At 41.5% G+C, this 25,268-nt stretch overlaps 1 protein-coding gene across 1 annotated transcript; it reads right to left on the minus strand.

Moving 5' to 3' along the window:
- Nucleotides 1–1,487: 1,487 nt before the first annotated feature.
- On the minus strand, nucleotides 1,488–24,421 carry LOC145410143 (very-long-chain 3-oxoacyl-CoA reductase-B-like). Its single transcript, XM_080280341.1, has 7 exons — nucleotides 24,253–24,421; nucleotides 14,043–14,165; nucleotides 13,030–13,143; nucleotides 10,937–11,157; nucleotides 8,825–8,957; nucleotides 2,381–2,478; nucleotides 1,488–1,679 (listed from the first exon to the last, which is right to left on the minus strand). The coding sequence occupies exons 1-7, from the start codon at nucleotides 24,419–24,421 to the stop codon at nucleotides 1,488–1,490; spliced, it is 1,050 nt and encodes a 349-aa protein (XP_080136467.1).
- Between the last annotated feature and the right edge of the window lie 847 nt (nucleotides 24,422–25,268).

Genomic DNA, 25,268 nt, shown 5'->3' on the forward strand with positions numbered 1-25,268 from the left:
ACAGGTTCTCTATATAATAAAACTAGCCAACATATTGCCATTTTCCAAATCCCATTTTGCCCCCTTCAGAGTGTGCTGGTCCGAGATTAGGTTACAGTTAGTCAGGGCATTTAAGGGCAGGCGACAAACCTACGCCCCTGATGATAATTATTTACGTAACAGAAACCCTTTCGGCTACATCTTGGACTCAAATTGTAGTGCGTAACTAAAATACTCGTTGATCATTTGAGTTATTGATGTTTACAACTTTCATTTCAATATTTTTCTTTGGACTTTTGATTTACTGATGCTTACATTATGCACTTCAAGATGTATTAATTAACGTTTTAACACTCTGAAAAAGGTTATGAGATATGTCTATCTCCATGTTGATTCTTTGTGGCTTTGTATTTTTATGGGCACGTGTAAGACATTTCTGCATATTGCAATTTCACCATTTTGGTCAAACTTTTTGCAGACCATCTGTTTGGCATTGGTACACATGCCTTGACGGCTTTATCAGTAATATCAGAAAACACTTCCTGTAAGTCATGGACATTCACAGATTGAAAAGTCAGATTCCAGTCCATGGCAGTTATAATTACTGTTAATATTTGAAAGACAGCTTTCTTGTAATCTGGATCATGATCGTAACTGGATATTACATTGTCAGTGAAATTAAGGTTTAATGCGAATGTGCGATGATTGCCAGTACTAAAATAATTTCTTCTTGAACATAATTAATGATGTACCGTAGCTGAAACAAGATCCAAGTTAGTTGCTGTACGAACTGATAAAATGAACTTTTCTAGAAAGCTGGTGTACAAATCCAGCCCTGTGTGTAAGGATGGTTCGCTTCACCTTGCCATGGGTAAATTAAAATTTGAAGTAATTCTAATATGCTGGATGCAACAGATTTTATTAGTTTGTTCGGATAATTGTGGGTTTTCCACGTCTGAGCTGGGGAACAGTACATTAAACCAGGCATCATGTGACTGTGATTCATGTCTAAGTTAAACAAAGTTGTGCCATATTATCATTAGGTCGTTTTGGAAAGATAATAGATGAAGATTCGTTATAATATACAGCAGTACACCGCATCCCATTGATCATTACCGAAAATACTGCAACTGGTGAATGATATCGTATCTGTATTTCTGAAAGTGTCTGTCTGTGTGTTTGTCGACTAAATGGAAATTAAGAGCTCTAAAGGTATCTAACAGGGGTAACTTTTTGCTAGCAATTTATTTGTGTGGTTAAGTTACTATAGTGGCACCCCTGATGACCAGAATTAGAGCTAATCAAGTCACTAACTTTAGAAAGCAATTACCTTTGAGTTTTTACCTTTTTCATTCAAATACATCAATATTACCACACCTCGGGTGGTAGGGTGATGGGTAGGGTGGACTGAATTAGTTGAGTGTGGTGGGACAGGGTGGGGCAATGTGCATGGGTGTGTGGGTGGGCAGGGCAGCATGAGTCAGTGGGAAAATTGGTTCATGACAGGTTTAGGTTAATGGGGGATATATCCCTGAGGAAGTGGGGCCAAAAAGGAACATGATCCAGTGGGTACTTTGCGACATTAGTTGGGTCATCGCACACAGGGGAGTGGCCTCCTCAGGGTTCCAGGCAATGCTGGCATGCACAGTTTTATCAGATGAATGCTGTGTTCTCTGCTGGTTCTGGTAGAAGGCCTCTTTCTTTTGTAGTTAACCATAATTCATTAATACCAATTATATCATAGTCATCAACAAAACCACGAGTCTTTAAATCAGTAAATTTACTTTAGAAATTAAACATATTTACGAAAAAAAAATCGTGTACGGTATCCATTTTTTCCAAGTGAATGGAGTCTTAACTTTATTGCAAATGTAGCGAGGTATTGATGTTGAGTAAGCCTGGTCTGTCTGCTCTACCAGTCCCATCTACCAAAGGCAAGCAGTTGTCCCTGCAGGGCCATCCCGCCCAGTGAACTGATGTTCTCATGTGGCATACAACACCTTGCTACAGAGAAGCATGGGAAGAGTGTGAATGTTTGGTTTCGAGATGGACATCGCATTTGCATCTCTACCCATTTAACAGGGGAACCATAGTCGGCTCCACATCATTCTGTTATTTTGTTATCCAGCATTGTAAATGGTTTCCTGGGTTACAGGATGGAAGAAGCAGGAAGAGAGAAGGACAGACACAGAAAAAGAATGATACAGGTGGAGGAAGAGTAGGCAGCACCACATCAAGTGAGTGGATGATTGGCGCCCCATCTACCCCGAGAGAGAGAGAGAGACAGAGGGGTGGGGGGGAGAGAGAGACAGAGACAGAGACCTGACAGCCACGAAACCAGTACCTGCTTTTAGTGATGTGTGATGTGGAGAGAGAGAGAGAGAGAGAGAGAGAGACTTACCTGACAACCATGAATCCAGTACCCGCTTGTGTGGTCTGAATGTCCAAGAGTGGGCAGAGCCGAGGCTACGAAAGTAGAGGATGACGGCACCAGCAGACCTGCAAAAGTAACATTATTATCATCATCATCATCATCATCTGTTTTCCTTATTGATAAAGTATTACTGAATGTAACATTTCCTTTCATGGCTATGAAAGTTCCATGTCAGTTTTTCCTTGCTGCTTGGTGGTGGTTCTCACTTTTTCCTGCCAGTTTTAACTGGAGGGTTTGGAGGCGAGGGGAGCCTTTGTGCTTTACTATCCTTATCTTCAGCATGTATAATTAGATCTCGTTCATAGTCTACTCTGTAACAAGCAGCCTCGAAAGGACCATAAGGTCTGCTGCTGTTTGCTTTCCTTTGTATTCCTTTGTATTCTTCTTCTTCTTGGGTCAGTCCACAAAGTCTTACCCACCGTATTTCACCCTGGTCTGTTGGATGTTAGAGTGCTCCATCCATTTCCAGCAAATCTTCGATTTTCATCCCAATTAAACTTTCAAATCAGTCACCATCATGACCATAGTCATTCCATTGAATGCCACTCAAGCGTGATGTCGCTATACTCCTTCGGGAGTTTTTACAATGGAGGCAGTTAGCCATTTTTGCATTTCTTTTTGAATTACTTGGTAATTATCGGTTATTTACCTCATGTACTTCATCAGTATGTATATACTGTAAATGTTGACTGGTAGCCCTTTGTGAATACACTGTGGAGCTGATGGACTGTACTGTAACATCTCCGTCCAAGCGAGTTTTCAACATTGCTGGCATTATTTGGCAACCAATTGGACCAACTTGGAGTCGTTACTCTCCAGTAATTGCGAATGATAAAGCTTAACTGTAATCTATTTCTAAAAATGTTTGAATACCTTTTGTAACCAGTAGTAGACATGGATTGCATTGGATCATATAATTACTTCTTTGATGATAGTTTTAAATGAGACCTATTCATCAACATGTAATGAACCCTTATCCAGACAACACTTTTCAAAGGGTGCCCTGGCATGTAACAGTTTATAATTGTCAATGCAACTATGACTGAACGTTTGGTTTTCAGACTGTAACTGTAATTGTTCCTTAACTCGCGGCGTCTCGTCGATGTTCTTTAACGTCCACACGTTTTGTCACTGCCAATCCCATCGACGTACATAAACGCGAATCAATTGCAAGGTCCCTAATTTGCACAATTTTCAATTTTTGCAAGTGATTTTTGGTACGTATACACGTGACACCTTCCTCTACAAGATGCCAGGCAGGGACAATGCCTTACCCAGCATGACCTCCTCCTCCCCCTTGCATGCCATTGTCTCGGCAATTCACCTGTTATCAGTGACCTGGCCAGTAAAGCCATGTCATGCCATGGTACGAAATTCAGGGCCAGGGTGATTCCCAAATCAATGACAATGTGGAGGACAAACTTTACATAGTATTAGAGGAAGAAACAGTCAGAAATGATGATCAGGTAATGTGGCAAAAAAAGGTCAGGTATGGTGATGAGTTAGTGAGTGAAACAATGCTTATAATGCTATATTACTGCTTGAAAACCAATATACTCTCGTACTACATATAAATTCGTACCAAGTAAATAAATAAATACCGTTTATGAGTGGTGTGAAGTAGTTACCCTCTCATAGAACTCGTTTTCTTTGGTGCCAGCCTGTTAGAAAACCCAGTAAGGTAAGGAGGTACTCCTACCTGTATCGAGTATTTTAAACCTCAGGTGAGCGATTTCTCTATGAATTTTCAATGTTTCTCACCAAAAGTGGAGGTTTGAGCAAAAAAAAAAAAAAAAAATCCAAAAATGGTCGGGATTGGGGGGAGTTAGTGGTGGAAAAGTGGTCGGGATGGGGCAGGTTAAAGAAGTGGAACACTGGAATTGGTCCCGTACTCCTTTCCAAGTGTGTGTGTGTGTGTGTCACACGTTGTAGCTCTAGAACTGTTTCCAGCATCCCTTTCATTTTTTGCATGCTTATTGGACATTTCTTAAGGATGATGCCATTTTTTTTTTTTTTTTTTTTTTTTATGTAGGTGTCGGCGCTCACTATTCACTCATTCGATGTAGTGTGCTCTCAGGTTCCTGTTTTTTCCTCTCTTCCTGTCTTCTTTCTTTCCTTCCTCTTCCGTCTTTCTTTCGTTCTCTCCTCTTCCTTCTGTCTTCGGGTGACTACACTGAGTGACAAGCCAAATGGTTTCCTGTACACCAGGAAGCCATTTACTTCGCTGGGTGGTAACAATATAACCAAATTACGGCGCCTGGTGGTCTAATGGGTAATTAAGGGCTTCAGTCGGATTGAGCTGGTGCAGGTTTATATCCAAGGGATGGTTGGGGTTTATTGCTCACGTAACGCGACGCAGGCATGAGTGAGGCTGATGACTCATATTAAATGTCAGGACCAACCTGCCTAGCCCCGGGGTCCTACACTCTTCATGGAGCAACACTGGATTAGGTGATGAATAAATTTAAAATCCAAGATGGCTGCCATGTGGCCTTTTTTTTTTTTTTTTTTTTTTTTTTTTTTTTTTTTGTGATATATCTCTAATAAGTGGAGCTAAAGTTTTGGAGTGGAGTACTTACATAGAGGAAAGTAGGGTCAAGGATTCCATAAATGTTATTACATTTCACCTGTGACCTTTCAAGGTTAAAAAGCCAGGTCAGAGGTCATTAAAGGGGTGGAAGTGGAACCTGCATGAATCAAGCCTTGTTGAACGTTGTAATCAATTATATTTTTCTTAATCGGGGAAATATTTGTATTTGTAATTGATATAAAAGCCCTGGACGCAAAGAAGAAAGTTAATATACGAGGGTTTCTAAAGGACTGATGAAAGAGAGAAAAATAACTTAAGGGGATTTTTGAAGGGCCGACGGGAGAAATGAAAGTTTCAGCAACTTGAGAGGATTTCTGAAGGACCGATAAAAGGAAGAAAATTAACGAGGATTTGTGATTGACCATTCATTAAAATAATCTGTAACAGTTAGACTTGAAATGCTGTAGGTTAAAGTTTGAGGGGAACTATTCTGGGAAAGCAAGATCCAAAGAGAAGCAGTTCAGGGAAAAAGAATTCTGATAGGCAGAAGATCTACAATATGGCAGTGTGACAGTCCAGTTACGAGCGCTACCAGATGCCCGTGTAGCACGGGGGAAAGCATGGAGAGGTCGCACAGTGGATGCAGCTTGGAGCATTTGGGATAAAAATATTTATGAAATAATGCAAGGGAGGCAACTTTCCATCTTACCCGTACAGGAGGTACTTCATTTGTAACTGCCTGGTTATCAGTTATTCTTATAGTTTTGTTCTGAATTTTGTCCGGTTGTTTTAGTACAACCTCTCCACATCCGCTCCAGAAGGGCGGGCAATATTCGAAGTGAGAGCGCACATGACTCTTGTCAGTTATAGATAACTGCTCATCAGTGAAGAAGGTACAGATTCTGTACAATAATACAAGTTTCTTTGAAGCGGTTTTATCAAGTGAGGGTATTGTTAAGTGAAACACCGAGAGTTTCAGTACTTTCAGCAACAGGAATATTGGTTGCACTGAGGGTAATATAGTAATCAGGCAATATCTGCCTATTAGTAAATTGTTTATTGTCTGGTTTTCCTAGCATAAAATGAGACAGTATTATTTTATCCCTTTTCAGTGATCGTAGATAATTTTTGATTTATGGAGGTTGCTGTACTGAGTTGGGAGCTAGACATATAAGACTTTGTGAATGGATGTTTAAGTTTGAAGGAACAATAAACTGTTGAGTCATCTGCATATGAGCGAATGGTATTACGGGTGATAGACAAGAGATCATTAATATGAATTAGGAATAGAGTTGGAGTTGGGGCTGATCCTTGTGGCACACTTCCATTAACCAAATGTAAATTAGAATATTCATCATCTACTTTTATCATTCTGTTGCAGAGGTATGAGGAAATCAGTGGAACAAAAGTTAATAGACCGTATCAAGAGAGTTTGGATAGCAGAGAATGGTGCCACACTTTGGAAAAGCTGTAGAAGTATCAGGGGCTTCTTCTTGGGGTTCTCCATGTTGATCAGTTGACTGATGGATGGTAAGAGTCAAGAGATTGAGTGTATCAACAAAGGATCTTTCCTGGAGAAAACCATACTGTCTCTCACTAATTAAGTTACCGGTAATGTACTCTAGATGTTTAACAGTGTACTTATTAATAACAATCTCAAATACTTTACCAAGAGAAAATGTGATAACTATTGGTCTGTAATCAGAGGGATCAGAGGAACTTCCTTTTTAGGAATTGGGTGGCTGTTGACTTTTTCCCAAAAATTAAGGAATGAAAAATTGCGTATGCATAGTCTGAATAAATTAGAACAAGAGCAAGTTCTAGGGGACACATTCAAAACAGTTCGAGGAATTCCATGTGGACCTGGAGCTTCGTTGGGTAGTAAATTGTCTGCGATCGATTTTATGAATCTAGTCTGCATCTTTAGTGTGGCAATTTCAGGAGAGTCAAATTCTAGTACAGGGACGTTCTGGCCGACTTCCTTTAACCCGTCACGTCCCGAGCTTTTCCGCACCTCCGACATCCCCCAGTCCCGAGGTATTTTCGGATTTTTTTTTTCTTTGGCTAAAACCTTCGCTTTTGGTGAGAAACATCGAAAATTCATAGAGAAATCGCTCACCTGAGGTTTTAAATACTTATTCCAGGTAGGAGTTCCTCCTTACCTGACTGGGTTTTTTAACATGCTGGCACCAAAGAAAACGAGTTCTATGGGAGGGTAACTATTTTATCCACTCATAACGGTATTTATTTATTTACTTGGTACGAATTTATATGTAGTATGAGAGTATATTGGTTTTCAAGCAGTAATAAAGGCATTATAAGCATTGTTTCACTCACTAACTAATCACCATACCTGACCTTTTTTTGCCACATTACCCGATCATTATTTCTGACTGGTTCTTCTTCTAATGCTATGTAAACATTGTCCTCCACATTGTCATCGATTGGGGAATCACTCTGGCCCTGAATATCTTTACTGGCCAGGTCACTGGTAACAGGTGAATTGCCAAGACAATGGCGTGAGGGGGGAGGGGGGAGGTTATGCGGTGTAAGGCATTGTCCCTGCTTGGCATCCCGTAGAGGAAGGTGTCTCGTGTATATATACGAAAAATCACGCGCGAAAATTGAAAATTGTGCAAATTAGGGACCTTCCAATTGCACGACGTACTAGTACGTCGGCGGGACTGGCAAATGCAAATCGTTGCAACGTACCCATACGTCGACGGGACGTCTCGGGTTAAGGTAAAATTTCTGGCACGCTCACTGGCAAGGATGTTCGCTTTTCATGCTGGACATTTCCATCTGAAGATTTTAGTAGAGGAATGGGTTATGGCTTGTTAAAGTTACTACTGGAAGAACTGAGAGTTGACCAGAACAGCATTCGTTAGGATTATTTGATAGTTTGGATGCAATTTACGTTTGATTTGGCGAGACTCATTGCTGTTTTGGCGGGGTTTCTAGCAATTTTAAATTGACTGAGGGATTCGTTTTTTTTTTTCTTTTTTAAGTAAGTTATAGGCTAAGGGCATTTGGGTCGTTGCTCAGGCACAATTGCTGTCAAACCATTTTAGAGAGTCCTATCTTTTAGTGAATTGTTGACTGGGTATGAACAATTCCATACCAGCCTGAATTAAGCCATTAATGTGGGATTGGGTAGAACCGATGTCAGTGAAGAAAGACTCATAGAATATCGGCAAGATAACCCTTAAATTCATGCTAGTCTGCCCTATCAAAGTGCCCCATGGTCACCTTGACTGGTCCAGAACGGGGAGGTTTGAGGCAACTGACTAACAGAGGCTTTCTGAAGGATGGACGCTGAGAGAATCACGGGGGTTTGTCAATCACCGACGTAAAAAAGTAAATTACGACGATTTATGAAGGAATGAAGGAAATTTACTTAAGAGAATTTCTGAAGGCATGTTGTGGAGACGGAAATTAACGAGGCTTCTTTCATGACCGATGTGAAGAAGGTAATTAACTTGCGATGTTTTCTGATAGACTGGTGTAAAGAAGGAATATAACTCTCATGGTCAGAACAAGCTAGTATTGCATTTTAGCTAACGTCAGACAATTTTATTTAGCTGATAGTGGCCCATAGTAGCCAGAGTGTTAAGGGTATTTCTGTCCTCATGGTTGTAAAGTATCCCAACCAATTTACAGGACATTCAAGTTTCCATAAGTGTCGTTACAGATCCTCTCTCTCTCTCTCTCTCTCTCTCTCTCTCTCTCTCTCTCTCTCGTGTTTTCGAACTTTATATTCACACTGACTTGATTGTACAGTGTTCTGTAACGGTATGAGTGAAGACAAGCGCATTAAAGCTTAGGAGAGTTCATAAATGTAGCTCCTGAAGGACTAAGGAGAAACAATTAAATGAACTTACGAGGTTTAGTGAATGCCTTGGTGTAGCTGTTGATCATCTTGGTGGAGACGAATCCTGGCCGGACGGTCTGTATAGTCACCCCTGTACCTCGGCACTCCCACGCCAGAGACTGGGAGAAGAAGTCCACAAACGCCTAGGAGAGAAAAATTTTTGAGAGAGAAGGGTGGGGGGGATGAAGACCATTTACTTAATGTAGTGCTGCCTGCAGTTGAATCCGCACAAGTAACAAGCCAGACTGTTTCCTGTAACCCAGGGAACTATTTACTACGTTCATTTGCAGCTATATGACCAAATGACGCCTGGTGGCCTCATGCATTAAGGTACTTCAATGAGACCGGTCCCTAAGATTTACTTCTAAGAAGTGATTTGGGTTTATTGTTCAAATTTTGTCACTCAGGGACAAGGGAGGCTGGTCACTCTATCTTTAAATATAGGGAATGAATAGCCTAACCCTGGGGACCTACGTTCTTGATAAGGTAAAAAAAATAACGACAAATATAGATATTTATAGGCTAATAAAATGGACATACATGTCCGTCAACGTCAACCTGCTGAATTTGGAGAAAGAAACCGTTGTCCATATACTGTATTTGCATCATATGTCTGTCTGCCGAATGTGAATGATGTGTGTGTGTGTGTGTGTGTGTGTGTGTGTGTGTGTGTGTGTAAATAATGTATATTTTATCCAGGGAAGAAGGATCCAAGGCTAGAAGCCCGTAATATTATTTCCTCCAAGAAGTAATAAAAACTAGATAACAGAGAGCCAAATTTGATGCGTCAGTTTCGAGATGCTAGGACACACTGCGTTTAAAAGACTGGAGGCAGTAGGAAACACAGAGAAAGGAAGACAGTTCCAAAGTTGACTGTTGCATACGTGAAGGACTGAGAGTAACAATTAACTCCTGCATTAGAGAGTTGGACAGAAAAGGGATGAGAGTTTGCTCCTAGACGGGTGCTACACGCCCATCGTAGTGGTGGAGGGTTGCACGCAGACGGTTCAGAGGAGCAGTGGCCACTGAAGTAGCGATAGAAGAAAAAAAAACTGCAACAGTGCGGCGATGAGACAGGTTGAAGGGAGCCAGTATGAGGAGGAGAGTTAGTGAGACGAAAAGCCATTTACTCCACCTTGTTGAGAATAGCTATATGTGGAGATCCTTCCCACACATCAGAGCTTTACACAGGGCCGGAAGCCAATGGGTAATGCAGCTTGTAGATTTTTTTTTTTTTTTTCCGATAAAAGAAAACGTTCTACTTGTCCATGACTATTCTGTACGCCAAACTAGCTGTTGATTGGACTTACTAGCAGTTGACTTACATTACTGGTAGCACTCATCATACTAGCAGCATTCTCATATATGTCAGTACCCATCTTCTGGTATAGGAACTACATTGCCTTGCTAGAAAAAAATACAAGCCATCATCTTATCAGAAACATTCCTCTTACTAGTATATGACTTATTACTTGCAGCAGACTTGTGTTACCAGCAGCAATTATTACGTAAAGCATACGTATATTAATAGTAACAAAGATGACTAGCAGCAGACAGTTAGTGCTAGCAGTAGACTTACCCTTGCAACGAACAGACATTAGAGTAGCGTACTTACATTACTAGTGGCATATATATATTACTAGCAGCAGACTTATATTACTAGCAGCAGACTTATTCTGCCTGTGGTGGTTAAGGTTGAATTCCAGCTTAGGCTAACGTAATTGTTTGTTGTTCTGATGAATTATTTATAGAATTATGTGTTTCAGAGAGTCTGTCTGCAGTCTAAAGGTAGTGCCTATGTATTCAAGGCATCGAGTTCACGAGGAACAATTATCCTGATTCAACATCACACTTCTGTTGGAATACATCCAAATTCTGCATCGTTTTCATCATCCTGACCCTCTCTCAGTCTAACTAGCACCAGTGCTATGCATAAATCGGACTTAACCCTGTTTCTTTTACCCCAGCTCCAATAAATAGTAGTATATACCTCAGCCTTACGTCATCATAATCACCCTGACCCTCTTTTCAACCTAAAAACACCCATCTTAACAGCCGCAGACAGTACACCCCTGTAATCACCACAGTCACACCCAGGCCCTCTGTTCATACTATCACCCACCTTAGTAGCAGCATACACCCCAGCTCTAGGCAGTGGGTTCCCGGAGGCAGCTGAACCGATGTTAATGATGGCCCCCTTTCCTTTAGCCAGCATCCCGTCCAACACCAGTCGCGTCATGCCCACCACCGATGCGACGTTCACGTGTATCAAGGGCCACAGGTCCTCCTCGCTGACGTCCTTGAAGGGCCGGGGTGGTTTGATGTTCACGCCCACGTTGTTGACTGCGGGAGGGATTGGGGTGAGGGAGATGTGTGTGGGGGGGGGTATTATTATTATTGTTATTATTGTTGTTGTTGTTGTTGTTGTTCTGTTTTCACTCTGTTTGTCTGTCTGTCTGTTAATAACTTTACGCTAAAACTACTGGTGCGATTTTGACTAAAATTACAGGGATGATGGGGTATGATCTTCTGATTACCTGATTAAATTTTGGGCCAAATGGGCCAAGGCCCAGACTGTAGCCCCCCCCCCCCCCAAAAAAAAAAAAGGAAACGGGTAAAAATCGTTTTCCGCCATAAACCTGTCAAATCTGTCTTATCGACATGAAACCGAAACCTAATTTTGCATTTTTCAAATCTGCATCCTATAACATGCCTCTTTACATTAAGGGGGTTACCCCCAAGTTAGCGGTAGGGGAGTCAGTGTCAGGTGGGTCGGGCCTAAAATATCAAGTGGACATAAAATCGTCAATTTTCACCCGATTAATTCCAAACTTGATATGTGACACCTTTGACTAGATAGCCTGTTGTGTTTAAGTCAGCACTAAAATGACTGCCGGGGACGGGTTTGTTGTACCTTTGCACCGCTTCTTGTTATTATCTGGTATGGCACAAACACAAAAGACATGAAAGAAGTAAGGAGGTTACCGTTTTAACGATTTTTTCTCCTCCGTCCGGAAAGTATCTGCTAAGCACAGGAGAAAATCTTGTTGGAGGAAGAGTATAATTTAAATTACTGTACGTCCTCCTAGCCAAGGAGGAAAAATTATCAGTGGTCAGAGGTGTATGGCAAGGTCAGCTCAAACATTTCTGTCTAATCAAAATTTGGTGGAAAGGGTGAGTGACCGGAAAAAGTAAAGTGATTCGATTTGAGAACACAAAGGTAAATGTCACAGAGCAAGGTCGATGGTTTGGCCTTTTAACTCAATAGGTTTGATGTGATTTAAGTCATACCTAGTGGAAGGGTTTAAGGTAGCCGACGATGAAATTGCTCTTTTTCAAACAGTAGGTCAAAAGTCAGAGTTACAAGGTAAGGTCAACTTAAACGCTTTTGATTGTACGTCAGGTAAAGATGAAATAATTTGACATTGAGAGCAACCAGTCAAAGTTTGGGCCTTGAGGCTCTTTCACACAATTGGTGGACACCTGTCGCATCTGAGCACGTTTCGAAGCATAGTGAAGAAACGTGCAATAAACAGTAGATCACATGCGGGAAGGTGCTTCATTTCATGACATTTGCTCGATATTTCCCCAGCATATTTCAGTGGTCGTACTCCAAAATTACCGGTGCCCACTGATTGTGTCGGCGGGCTTTTAGTACGATTGTACGACTTGGATGTTGCACTCTGGGTGCTTCTTCTTCTTTGTATTTTTTTACTTTAATATTCATTCTTATTGTGTTGGGAAGTGTGCGGTACCTGTGTGAGTGAAGATTAACCTACAGTATATAATCATGCACACTATTCTTAAGCTTATGACAGCTTACAAATTCAGCCCTGGTTTGGAGACAGACGAATATAGTGTACTAATTATACACAATTTTTTTTTTTTTTTAGCTCAAGAGAGTTTACAAATACGGTCCTTGGCGCTGCTTATGTAAAACACCATCATTGTCCTCAAAGTATGATGTTGTCTTGTCATCCGCACCTGTACCCTCACAAAAATCCCGTGCAAGCTAACTTACACGCAACTTCAGCCCAGGAGAATATACAGATACAGTCCCTGGCCCTGGCGATACTAAAAACACCAACATCCTTATTGTCAAAGTATGATACTCTTTTGGTATGCACGCCTATAGTCTCTCTGAAATCCTGTACAAGCACACTTACACTCAACTCCTGCCTGTGATAGCTTACAGAACTTCCTGGCGCTACTCACCCAGAATACCAACATCCTTGTCGTGAAGGAAGGGTGCTATCTTGTCGTATACACCGGTGCCGTCACTGAAGTCCACCAACACCACCTCCGTCATCACACCTGGGGACTCCTCCTCTGAAAACGAGATACCGGTACCGAGTTTTATAGTTTGCAGAATCTCCATCATCCAAGTTTTTTGTTTTCATTTTCTTACAACGTGATTGATGACGTATGTTTTATTGTACAGAGACACAAGGTTCTTCCCCAAGTCTGACTAATACATGGCGGAAAAAATCGAACCATCTGAAACACGCATTAGTAGAGACTGGGTGTTCCATTGTCTTTCGCCAGTCATAAATTTTCTTCAGGCGGAACTGGGAAGATCTTTGCTTCTTTGACTGTATTCCTTCTGCCTCAAGACGATTTCGTTGAACTTTGGAGAGACAGTTGTAGCGAACGGGTTGGCAAGCGTACATTAACTCCTTTGCAGAATCTAATGCCTTTCCTTGAGCCGAATAAATCGTCGGAAGAAAGCAAGAATAAAATTATAAATACATCATCATTTTGAATAAGTTAACTATATATAAAGATTCATAATGTCTGTTTGTATTTTTGTCTGTCCGCCAAGCACCATCAGTTTTCAATCAGCAGTGCTAAATATTTGCCTGAGTAAGGTTACATACAGCCCAGCGGAAGGTCAAGAGAACCATATGGATAACGTACAGGATTCAGATGTTGCATGCAGTAAGGGGATGTTATGTGTGACCAGGGGATGCTGCGTGTGATGATAAGGCGTGCAGTGAAGGGATGTTACGTGTGCTTAAGGGACGTTGCTTGTGATAGAGGATGTTGAGAGTAATTAGATACTGCGTGCATTGAGGCGATGTTGCGTGCAGTGAGGGGATATTGCATGCACTGAGGTGATTTTGCATATGCTGAGATGCGTTTGAAAAGACGTTGTTGGGTATAATAAGGGAGTGTTGCGTTCGATTAAGATAAGGAGAAGCAGCCATACGTTACCAAGCCATACTCACTGATGACTCGCTGAAGGTCTGTCAGTTTGTGGATGTTACGTGCGATGAGGAGGACGTGCATGTCTCTGGATGCCAACTCACGGGCGTACTCCTTCCCTATGCCGTCCGTGCACCCCGTGACCACTGTACGTTCAGCCATCATGTTAGAGGAGCAACATAAAGGGACATTACTTAGTGCCGCCCAAGGAGAGAGAGAGAGAGAGAGAATAACACTCTCCACAGTAGCCACGTATACGAATATTACAGCAAAAAAACAATTAACTCAGAGTCAAATGGCTACCCCTTACGGGATTATGGTGTCTGGCGATAGATAGATAGATAGATAGATAGACCATAACGCGAGTTCTGAATGAGACTCCCTCAGTGTGTATCCAGTATAGACGGTATTTGAGACAACCCCAGCATGTATTCAGTTTAGACGGTGGGTATTTGAGACAACCTTAGTATGTATTCAATATAGACAGTGGGTGTTAGTGCCAAAATGGTGACATGTGAAGGTGTGTGATACGTAAGACTACGGGGGCTCAGGAAACTGGCAATCTAGTCAGTGCTTCAAGTCGGACACTTTAAAAATATGTAGTACTCTACATGTAACATTAAACCATCACACACACTCTCAGGCTCCAATACTCACTCAGCTGTTAACACTTTTAAGCTTCTATTCACCCTCAGTTTTATATTAATCGTCCAATGTTAGGTAGGCCTACAGTGACACAAGAGAAGACCGCGACCTTGTTTTGTTTTTTGCGTTAAAAAAAAAAAAAAAAAAAAAGAGTCATAAACAGAGGGAAAGACAGATTAAAAAGGACAGTTCCAAGGTTGACCTGTTGCATACATGAACTAGAGGGGCACTCAGTGGAGCTCATCTCTCCGACAAGAGCAACGTACTTTCCAAGCCACTCTTCATAATGAGTTAGGGTTTCTCATCATTGATTAGGGTTTCGCAAAAAGTGTTTTCCTGATCCAGAATCAGTAATATGAATCGGATCGGTCCCAAAAGTTAATCGATTGATCCCTGGGACATGAGCTATCTACCGACCAAATTTGGTCCAAATCTCTCTTTTAGTTTTTGAGTAATCCTGCTAACAAACAAACAAACAAAGGTGAAAATATACTCTCCTTGATGGAGGGAATGACAGAATCGGTTACCTTTTGCACAATAGGGAGTTGAACGAAAGTGAAAGTGTGCTGCTAGAGGGGTGGGGGAGGGAGGCAAGGAGGCATTTCAGAAGATAAGCGATAACAGCTAGTGCTGTATTACCCATCACAGCTGCATCACCAGCACACACACTTTAACATCCATTCATCCTTTTTTTTTTTTTCCACCACTAAACAATCACATTCTACCAGGACGTATTTCTAGCAGTTGGAAGGGTTAATGAAGGCTATAGCTTAACCCTCTAGTTCAAAAAGCCTCCCTTAAGCTGCATAAAATCGTCTGAAGGTAACAGGAATAAAACTGAAATCATAATTGGGCTGAGAGTGTAGGTAGCCATTATTATACCTTCCCACATTACTCTGTCACCCTTAAAACGCGACTTGAACGTGTACTGTATAGAACAGTCCCCGTCCATGTCAGACGTGTGCATGCAAGCCGGCCTTTACAATAAGTGTATACCCCTTCAGCCAGACTTTTAGTTTTCGGGCAATGTTCGAGAAATATCTTTAAGTCCAGGGACATTTTCAGTAATCTCCAATAGTCGTTTTATGTAAACCTGGCCCAGATTTCTTCCCTTTGCAGCATATTTCACCCAGCTCATTGGCAGATTGTCAGTACTGATGCTATACATCGTTTCCATTGCACAACTTCATGACCAGCATCATATCCTAGTGTTGTTCTCATGCTACAACTCGAAAGTCAAGATGGAGAGATGGTGATTTTAAGTGAGGTTAGAGTAAAACGGGTATAGTCCCTTAGATTTCATAACATGTCTAATGGAAAGAAGTCCATCCAGCCGAATATAAAACACTGTCACATTGCTCGAAGTCTAAATCCAGCCTGTTAACGCTAAACTTCAGGAAACCGTACATCCACACTGCAACATTTCACACACACACACACACACACACACACACACACACACACACACTGTAAACAACCACTCATACTTCTTGCGAAATAAGCTACGACTGTCCGGGATATTTAAGGATAGGAAACTGGCCTAAACCCTTGGTGGCACAATATGGTTGCTCGTCCATATTAAGACTCTAACTCATGACTGGAAATCTCCATCTTCCATATCAAGATTCAGACAGATGACTGAACACTTTCATTTACCATGGTAAAATTCTAGTGATTGATAAATTACATCTACCATATTACGATTCCAGCCGATGGCTTAACAACTTCCATCTTCCGTGTCAGGATGACTGAAGTACCAAAGACTGAAGTCTTTCATCTACCATATTAAGAATCTAAGCAATGCCCACATCACCTGACATTCAGAAAGTCGGGAAAGTGTGTGTGTGTGTGTGTGTGTGTGTGTGTGTGTGTGTGTGTGTGTGTGTGTGTGTGTGTGTGTTGCATGCTTGCTATGGAAAGTAAGGGATGTGCTGTAGTCAGGTCTCCTAGCAACAGAAAAGCTTGTGATGCTACATTGCCGTCCAGACAGAACAGTTGATGAGACGAAACTTAATCCACCTAACTTTGAATCACTATTGTGTTGTTCATATAAAGGCAGTTTCCCACTATATGAAGGGTTTCTCCTTGGGCCACCTGATATACCCACTCTAACATTACCGGGAACAATTAAGTGGTCTAAGAGAAATTACAGCTTACATGGATGATAGTATACCTCTTCAGTTTATCAAGGATTCACTCTCTCTTATCGCACCTTATCTTAGTGTAATCATCCCGTGAACAGTGTGACTCGGATCTCCAGTTCCTTTGAAAGCATGTTGATGGTTTACCTATTCATAAATCAGGTGACCTCACAATATCCACTGACCATTGGCCAGATTCTCTGTTACCAATTTCATTGAAAATACTGGACAGTTTTGGTGCACGCAACCCACTGACTTTTTCAAACGTAAAACTACGATGTCTGCAATAGAATAAAACACGGCTACTAGAATGTTTTACCGGCTGAAGCTATTATAAGTAAAATATAAAAAAATGGATAACAAACTTCCAGCTGCATCAGTTGTGTAAACCACACCTATCACTAAGTAAACCTAAGAACAAGACATATGTACAGTATAGTGTCTGCTCTACCATAACACATCTGTTAGACTGGAAGGCATAATTCCTAATTAATTCCCATAATGTACGATGTCCAACCGTCAATCCTAGCCTTGTAATAAGTTACATGAACATTGTAACCAGTGATTTTCATAGTTCAAAATCCATCTAATATACTATAGCAGTAGCCGTTTTGTGTGTGTGTGTGTGTGTGTGTGTGTGTGTGTGTGTGTGTGTGTGTATTTTGGGCAGCCGAAACTACACATTCAAATCGCACCCAAATTGGTACAGAAATCGCAAAAAATTTGCTGGTGTGGAAAAACTTGGTCCAGTCACGATTGAAAAACTTTTACTGTATTAAATATAGTAAAACTCATTAAATTTTAATGAGTGATCACATTTTGACCAAAAAACTCCGCTCCAGGCGCCCGGCATAGGATCTCCGTAGGTTTTTTTTGCCCACAGGTACAACTAAGATAAACTGTAGCAACGCGAGAGCCCTCTGCAGGAGCAAGTGCGAGAGGCCCGAACGGCCCACGAGCACTTGTATGATACTAAAATTTTATGTACTTGTCTCAAATTTACGTGGAGAAAACTCAACTTATGCTAACTTTTGTATTTTTTGTTGTAAATTGTATCATGGCTGATCCTAATAAAGCCCACTGGCTTCATAACATCAGAAATTTTTACAATTTAATGATATAACCATTAACTTCGGAGAGGAAAATATTTCTCCATCTATGTAGATTGAGATTCTTCAACAGTGTCTTTAGTGCTGTCATGGGAGATGTGTATGATACTCCTGTGCCCGAAGCACTTCTTTTAAATAAATACATCAAATAAAAGTTCTTTGGAAACTTGCACTAGAAAGTCATTTGTTCACTTGCTGGTTATTATGTATATCTGAGATTGATGGAGAGTCTGGAGATCGTGTTGGAAAAACTCATAAGTTAGGCAGCTTTCATAATTTACCTGTTAAAATGTCGATTATTATCACTCAAAGCATACCCATGTCTCACAGCTTTATCGGTAAGATATGTTAGATAAGGATTCAGAATAAAATATATTATGACTAAGTGTTAAAGCAAGAGTTTTACGGCCTGATGCCCAAATGAGCCGTTTCTGAACTGCAACCACCAGCACCCCCATCATCAGAGTACCACCACCACTATCACCATCACAGCTACCACCACCATTACCACGATCATTACCACCATCATAGCGACCACCGTTACCACCATCACAGTTACCACCACCACTGCCATCATCACAGTTATCACCACCACTGCCATCATCACAGCTACCACCACCACTACCATCATCACAGTTACCACCACCACTACCATCATCACAGTTACCACCACCATTACCTTCATCACAGTTACCACCACCACTACCATCATCACAGTTACCACCACCACTACCATCATCACAGTTACCACCACCACTACCATCATCACAGTTACCACCACCATTACCATCATCACAGTTACCACCACCACTACCATCATCACAGCTACCACCACCACTACCATCATCACAGCTACCACCACCACTACCATCATCACAGTTACCACCACCACTACCATCATCACGGTTACCACCACCATTACCATCATCACAGCTACCACCACCACTACCATCATCACAGCTACCACCACCATTACCACCATCACAGCTACCACCACTGCCATCACCATCACAGCCACCACCACCACCATTATTATCACAACTGCTACCACTGCCACCACAGCTACCACCATTTTCTTCTGATTAAAATCGTCTTTATAGCATCAGTGAAGTAATAGACATTGGACTGTACTGTAGATGATCAACCTCTCTCTCTCTCTCTCTCTCTCTCTCTCACACACACACACACACACACACACACACACACACACACACACACACACACACACACACACACACACACACACACACACACACACACACACGCATCAGGGATGCAACTCCATGGAAATCCCCCGCCGTATTTTTCCGCCAACGTGATATGTAACGCCAATGGAGACAAATATTAGGGGCCAAAACACCATTTCAGAAAATTTCAAACGACATGAAACTGAAACTGGCCCATCTCTGTCCCAGTTCTAACCATCCTGCCAAGTTTTCATCAAAATCCCTTTTACCAGTTTTGGCTGAGATGCACGCAGTTGCACCCAGGATTATGGTATACGAGTATGAAATAGTAGTTATTTATTTATTTGTTTTTATTATTATTATTATTATTATTATTATTGTCGTTGTTGTTGTTATTATTATTCATTTTTATTATTATTATCCTTAGTACTTCTGCTACTACTACTGCAGTTTCCAATGCTGCTGCTGCTGCTCGCGGGAACTATAGTCTTCATAGGAAAAATATGGGATATGTTATGGAACTGTGAAGTATTTTTAGAATGCCTGAAATTTGCCTAACACACGGCAGGAACTTCCGGGAAGTATTTTTATCTTTCCAGAGAAGATGAGAAAAAGATATTAGGAGAGCAGTAACAGGAAGAATGGATGAGGCGTGAAGGGACGGTCATCACTAAGGCTCCTATAGCTCACTCAGCTAAGTAAAATCGTCTGGCCTAGCTGAAATACTTGGTGCTTCATTAAAGTGTACAATAAATTGCAGAGTGTATTTCTGAGACTATTCTAAGCCATAATGTCGATATGACGAAATGTCAAAGTCCTCATAGTTTCATAGCGACAACAGTTTGAAAGTGGATAAGTATGTTCATGAGGTGTGGGTAAAGTATCCGTAGATATTAGTAATTTTAATACACAGAGCACTACATGACCGTGAATTAAGAACTACAGTACACAGAAGGTGAATACGCTGATATGCACTTAATGTTAGAGGCAGCAAATAACAATGCTGCACGGGCACTAGGTCTGTATGCAGAACGCTATCCAAACCGGAGACATCTAAATCGCCAAACAGTCATTGCAGTTGATCAGAGACTGAGGGAAAAAGCACATTCCGACTACGTACATCTGACTGTGAACGACATATTGCTCGGCTTAGCATCAATACAGAGGAGCAGATATTTAATCTGGTGGAAGATCTATCAAAAAATACTAGAACAATTGCTACTGCTCTGCATACCTCACAGTCTGCCGTTTGGAAGTGTCTGCATAAACAGGTATTACTCGTATACCCATGTCACCAGAAAGTCCAGGTGCTGAATGCAGTTGCTTGTCCAGGAAGAGTTAACTTTTGTCGTTGGTTTTTACGTTGCCGTGTTAGACATAATCAGTTCATTAGTAAGGTCATCTTTACTGACGAAGCAGTCTTTTTCAAGGGATGGTATTTTTAATGTTCACAATATTTATGCATGGGCAGAAGGAAACCCTCATTCAACAGTTCATAGAGCACATTGTGAGATTTTCAATCAGTGTATGAGCTCGTATTACTGATGATAACGTTATCCGTTATCATCAGTAATACCAGCTCATATCAGGTACATCACCGGCTGACTGGAGATGTCTACACTCACATCCTTGAGAGACTTTGGTAGGCCTACTCGAAGAGGTGCCAACCGAAACGTCAGGTCTAATGTGGTTTAACCATGATGGTACAGCAGCCCATTTTTCCTGAATATCGAGGAAATATCTGGAAACTGTGTACTCCAACAAGTGGATAGGACGCGGTGACCTTATTCCCAAGCCTCCTCGATCACCATATGTAAACCTCTTGGACTTTTACTTGTGAGGTCATTTAAAGACCCTAGTGTATGCTAGAGATTAAGAAGAGATGAGTTAAGAGCACGTGTTCGTCACAATGATAATCTGATCAGAGACAGTTCAGGTACGATGGAAAGAGTGTGAGGTAGTCAGTGGTACGACGTGATGAGGTCTGCATCGAGGCAGGAGGGGGGAATTTTGAACATTTACTGTATACCAACGCAGCTGTAACGCTTCATGCAGAGCTCGGTGTATTAAGAATACTAAAACCTACGGATATTTTACCCACACCTGATGCACATTACCTCATCCACTTTCAAATCGTTGTTGCTATGAAACTATGCGGACTTCGACATTTCGTGATATCATAATGGTTTAGAATGGTCTCAGGATTACACTCAGCTACTTATTTTACATTTATGAATCACACCTTAGAATACTAAAACTGTAACTACCATGAGAGGGTTTTTGATGACCGAATTAACGGTCTAAAACTGTTATGGCCTGTTCTGAGTAGAAATCGTCTGACTTAAGCTGGAACTGAATACGAGAGATGTTTTTATCACGAGAGAGTTAGGATCATGTTGAAGAATGGGACAATAACAAAAACTGAGGAAGTCGGTTCTGAAGCATTTAATCGTTATCAGGAATGATTTTTTTTTTTTCTTTCATATTCTTGCAACCTCCAGACCATTTCATTTCAGATTCGGAAATGTTTATCATGTGAAATGAACAGAAAAGTTATCCATTACCCAGTTTGAATATGATAACATCTTTTAACGCCTTTGGTTTCGGTAATATAGTTGTTATTTTGTATCTATTTTCAGACTATTTATAATGCACAGGGTAGCCTTGAAAGAGATTAGAGAGAGCCTTCATGAACCTCTTCACTACGTTGGTGCTGTATAAATTTGGATAAAATCATCTATTTTATTCAGATTCATACAGGAAAAAAAAAAAAAGAAAAAAAAAAAAGTACGATGTAGTGAACTAGTACCAGGATTTACTAAACACTTCCTAGGTACGGACATTCTGCCAGCGTTACGTACAGCTACGAAAAGTTTCAACGATGGTATTTTCTGGCCGTTCCTAGGCTTTCGTGGGCTGCGGGATATCGTGGGCTGAGGTTTGCCTCACTGGGTAGTCACAGTCCTCCGTAGCCAGTCACAGTATTAGTAGTGGAAACAACCCAGACGAAACGACCAGGTACCAAAATGCTTGGCGGGGTGGCTGGCTGGTTTATATGGGGGGGCAAAGGAACGTTCCTTATACTAAAGTTAAGTTTCAGTGGTACCTTGATTCTTGCCTAATGTATGACAATACACAAATATCAGTTGTAACCCTGCTTTAGTAGTCTGGCTGTTAGTGACCAAAGTTGTGCATAAATATAATAAGGGAAGCTGTGACTGGCTTGTTAATCCCTGTGTCTGTCTCCAACCGAGCTACACTTCTCTTCACTTGTCTCAGTTTACCAGGCATAGCTCATCACACGGGCTACATATATTTTGTTGCAGAAATCTGGGTAAAACTTGAATTTTAGTAACATATTTATGCAGTAATTAAGTGGTTACTTAGAAGCTAAGGGTATTTCAAGCATTGGTTGTTTTCAAGGAGACATGGGACCGTCTAATTTTGCAGTTTTCTTCGTTTTTTTTTTTCCTTTACCGATTCTTTGAGTAATTTCTGAGTGCATTCTCAAGTTTCGATGTTCTTTATTTCTTTTAAAACTAGTGAAAAGAGTTTTCAAAATATTTTTTGTCTACAAACCCCAACGGCGCCGGACACCATCTTGGAACGTCATTTTTGGCACGAAATTACCCTTATCATTGCTGATTTAGCCCAATCTAACCAAAATTTTCGTAGCAACCCAACCTAATTTATCCAAACCTAACGTGACCTAACTTATTTTATGCTAACCAAACCAAACTTAATCTGTCCCCTATGCAGTATTACTGTATTTTGTATAATGGATCTTCATACTCGATAACTCACTTTTGTGCTCCTTTACAGAGTCACTGAATCAATTCAAAGGTGGGTAAAAAAAAAAATATTGAAGACCTGGTCCCTGACGATTACCCAAGCATGATCCAACTTAAATTTTCTGCATATATTTAATAGTTTTAATGATAGTGGACGAGGACGTCTCATTCAGTTCTACCCAAATCTTTAGCATCTCAAAAAGTGTTCAGCATTCCTTTCAAATAGATATACAGTATAGTAGCCGTGAACCTAAATTCACAGCACAAGCGATCATCAAGGAAAGCGACTGATCGCTGCATATCGTCAGAGGTGTCACAGTATCTACATTCCTTTTTAAAACATCAAATGGTATTAGTGATTAAATATAACAGTATTTTATTCAAGTACATTATTTATAAAGCACATTTTAAAATCAATACTACGAAGTATTCCTCTGTTTAGAAGTATGAATGAGCATAAAAAGGCCTCCATGGGCTACGATCTCTGTAACTGGCTGGAGGGTGTTTAGTAAATCCTACCGTAGCGAAAACCTCCATATCTGGGTGAGAGACAAAAGAATTCTCTCCATATCTTCGCCACGGAGAGTTTAAATCCAGGCCCAGGAATTACCTGAACCGAAAGTCTAAAGGACAACTGCACAAGCGCGGCTGATAACGTCACAGATGCTCTGCCACCACACTATGTATTGGGCGTCTGTGAAATCACTGGGTTAGGTGAATTACTGAGGTAGGCGGGAGGGGGGGGATGCTAGGGGGAAAATAACGTAACCTAGCATCTTTACAAAGGGTGAGGTAGGTGAAGCACCAAGGATGTCATCAGCGTGAGGTCATCAGTGGAGAATGAAGTCACCTCTGGTCCTGCATAACTCCAGGTCCTCTACAAAGGTAATTATTACCTCCTCCAGGTGATTAAACTCTTCAGTCTAAGGTCCTTTTTTTTTTTCAGTATTTCTTTTTGGTGGTTTTATTCGGTTTGAGAGATATTACGGACTGGAGGAGTTAGATACACGTTTCATAAATGCCTTCACTCTCACGGAGCTCTCTTGGCTTAATTTAATCGTCAGGTAGCAGCAAGAATTAACGCAAAAGGCCGTGACCGGATAAAAAGGATTAGTAGCCAGGTTAAGGTTTGGGAAGGCCACAAGTAACTTTTTTTCAGCACGACGAAGGTTATTCTTGTTACTCACTTTTCTTGCAAGCTCAGTTTCTTTACTGGCTCACTTTATGCGCTCACAAACTTTTACTAGTAGATTACAGTCGTCATTATGGCTCTCTCTCTCTCTCTCTCTCTCTCTCTCTCTCTCTCTCTCTCTCTCTCTCTCTCTCTCTCTCTCTCTCTCTCTCTCTCTCTCTCTCTTACCTGCCCATTTCCCATACGTGGCAGGCAGATCTTCTTCCCATACCCTGGCCCACACAAACTTTCTCAGTCCCCCAAGGACGTCGCAGGCCAGGTACACCACCCACCGAGCCACCCACAGGAGACCCAGCACCGCCAGCAGGCACTTGGCAGCCTCTGACTCTGGTAACATGTTTCAGTGCCACGCGTCTCTGGCTGCCTGTAGTGATAGAGTGCCAGTAGTCTCTTGTCTGTCTAGTGAATGGGGTAACTTTTTTTGCTGTCTCCCGTACTGACTGAGTGCCACTTGTCCCTGTGTCCTTTGGTATCTGGGTGCCACTTGTCTCTGTCTCTCCTATGATTGAGTGCCACTTGTCTGTCTTCCCCAGTGACAAGTGCAACCTGCCTCTGTCTCCCTTAGTGACTGAATGCAAATTGTCTCTTGTCCCTCCTAATGACCGAGGTGAAACTTGTCTTTGTATCCCTTTGTGATAAAGTGCCACTAGTCCTTGTCAACCCCAGTGACTGAGTGTAACCTGTCTCTGTCTCACCTAGTAACTGAGTGTCACTTGTCTGTCTCACCTAGTGACTGAGTGTCACTTGTCTGTCTCACCTAGTGACTGAGTGCCACTTGTCTGTCTCTCCTAGTGGATAAGTGCCACTTGTCTCTGTCGCCCGTAGTTACAGTGCCATTTGTCTGTCGTCCATCGTTGTAATTGACGTATAACTTGATTCTGTACCCCTTCGTGACTAAGTTCCACTCGTCTCTGCCACAATTCTCTGTCTACCGTCGTGATCGTGATGCCACTTGTCTCGGCGTCTCCCCTTAGTGACTGAAGTGTGTGGACTGTCATGGGGTGCACGCTACTTATCTGCTCCTACTCACAATCTCTCCCCCCCCCCCAGCCCCCTCTCCACGTACCTTCCATCTGCTTGTGTGTGTGTGTGTGTGTGTGTGTGTGTGTGTGTGTGTCTGTCTGTCTGTCTGTCTGTGTGTACATATGTACAGTATATGTGTTTGTTTACGAATCTTTGTATGT

This window comes from Coenobita brevimanus, chromosome 84, assembly GCF_032717465.1.
Source record: "Coenobita brevimanus isolate Jiangsu-jjx chromosome 84, ASM3271746v2, whole genome shotgun sequence".
Lineage (NCBI taxonomy): Eukaryota > Metazoa > Arthropoda > Malacostraca > Decapoda > Coenobitidae > Coenobita > Coenobita brevimanus.

What these genes read in the sequence shown, in the direction of transcription:
- LOC145410143 (XM_080280341.1), bottom strand. Translation starts at nt 24,421, where the DNA reads ATGTTACCAGAGTCAGAGGCTGCCAAGTGCCTGCTGGCGGTGCTGGGT. An exon ending in CAAGGATGTTGGTATTCTGG is followed by an intron (nt 11,158 to 13,029) that starts GTGAGTAGCGCC and finishes TCCCTCCCGCAG; the next exon opens with TCAACAACGTGGGCGTGAAC. An exon ending in GGGTGTATGCTGCTACTAAG is followed by an intron (nt 8,958 to 10,936) that starts GTGGGTGATAGT and finishes TTTCTCTCCTAG; the next exon opens with GCGTTTGTGGACTTCTTCTC.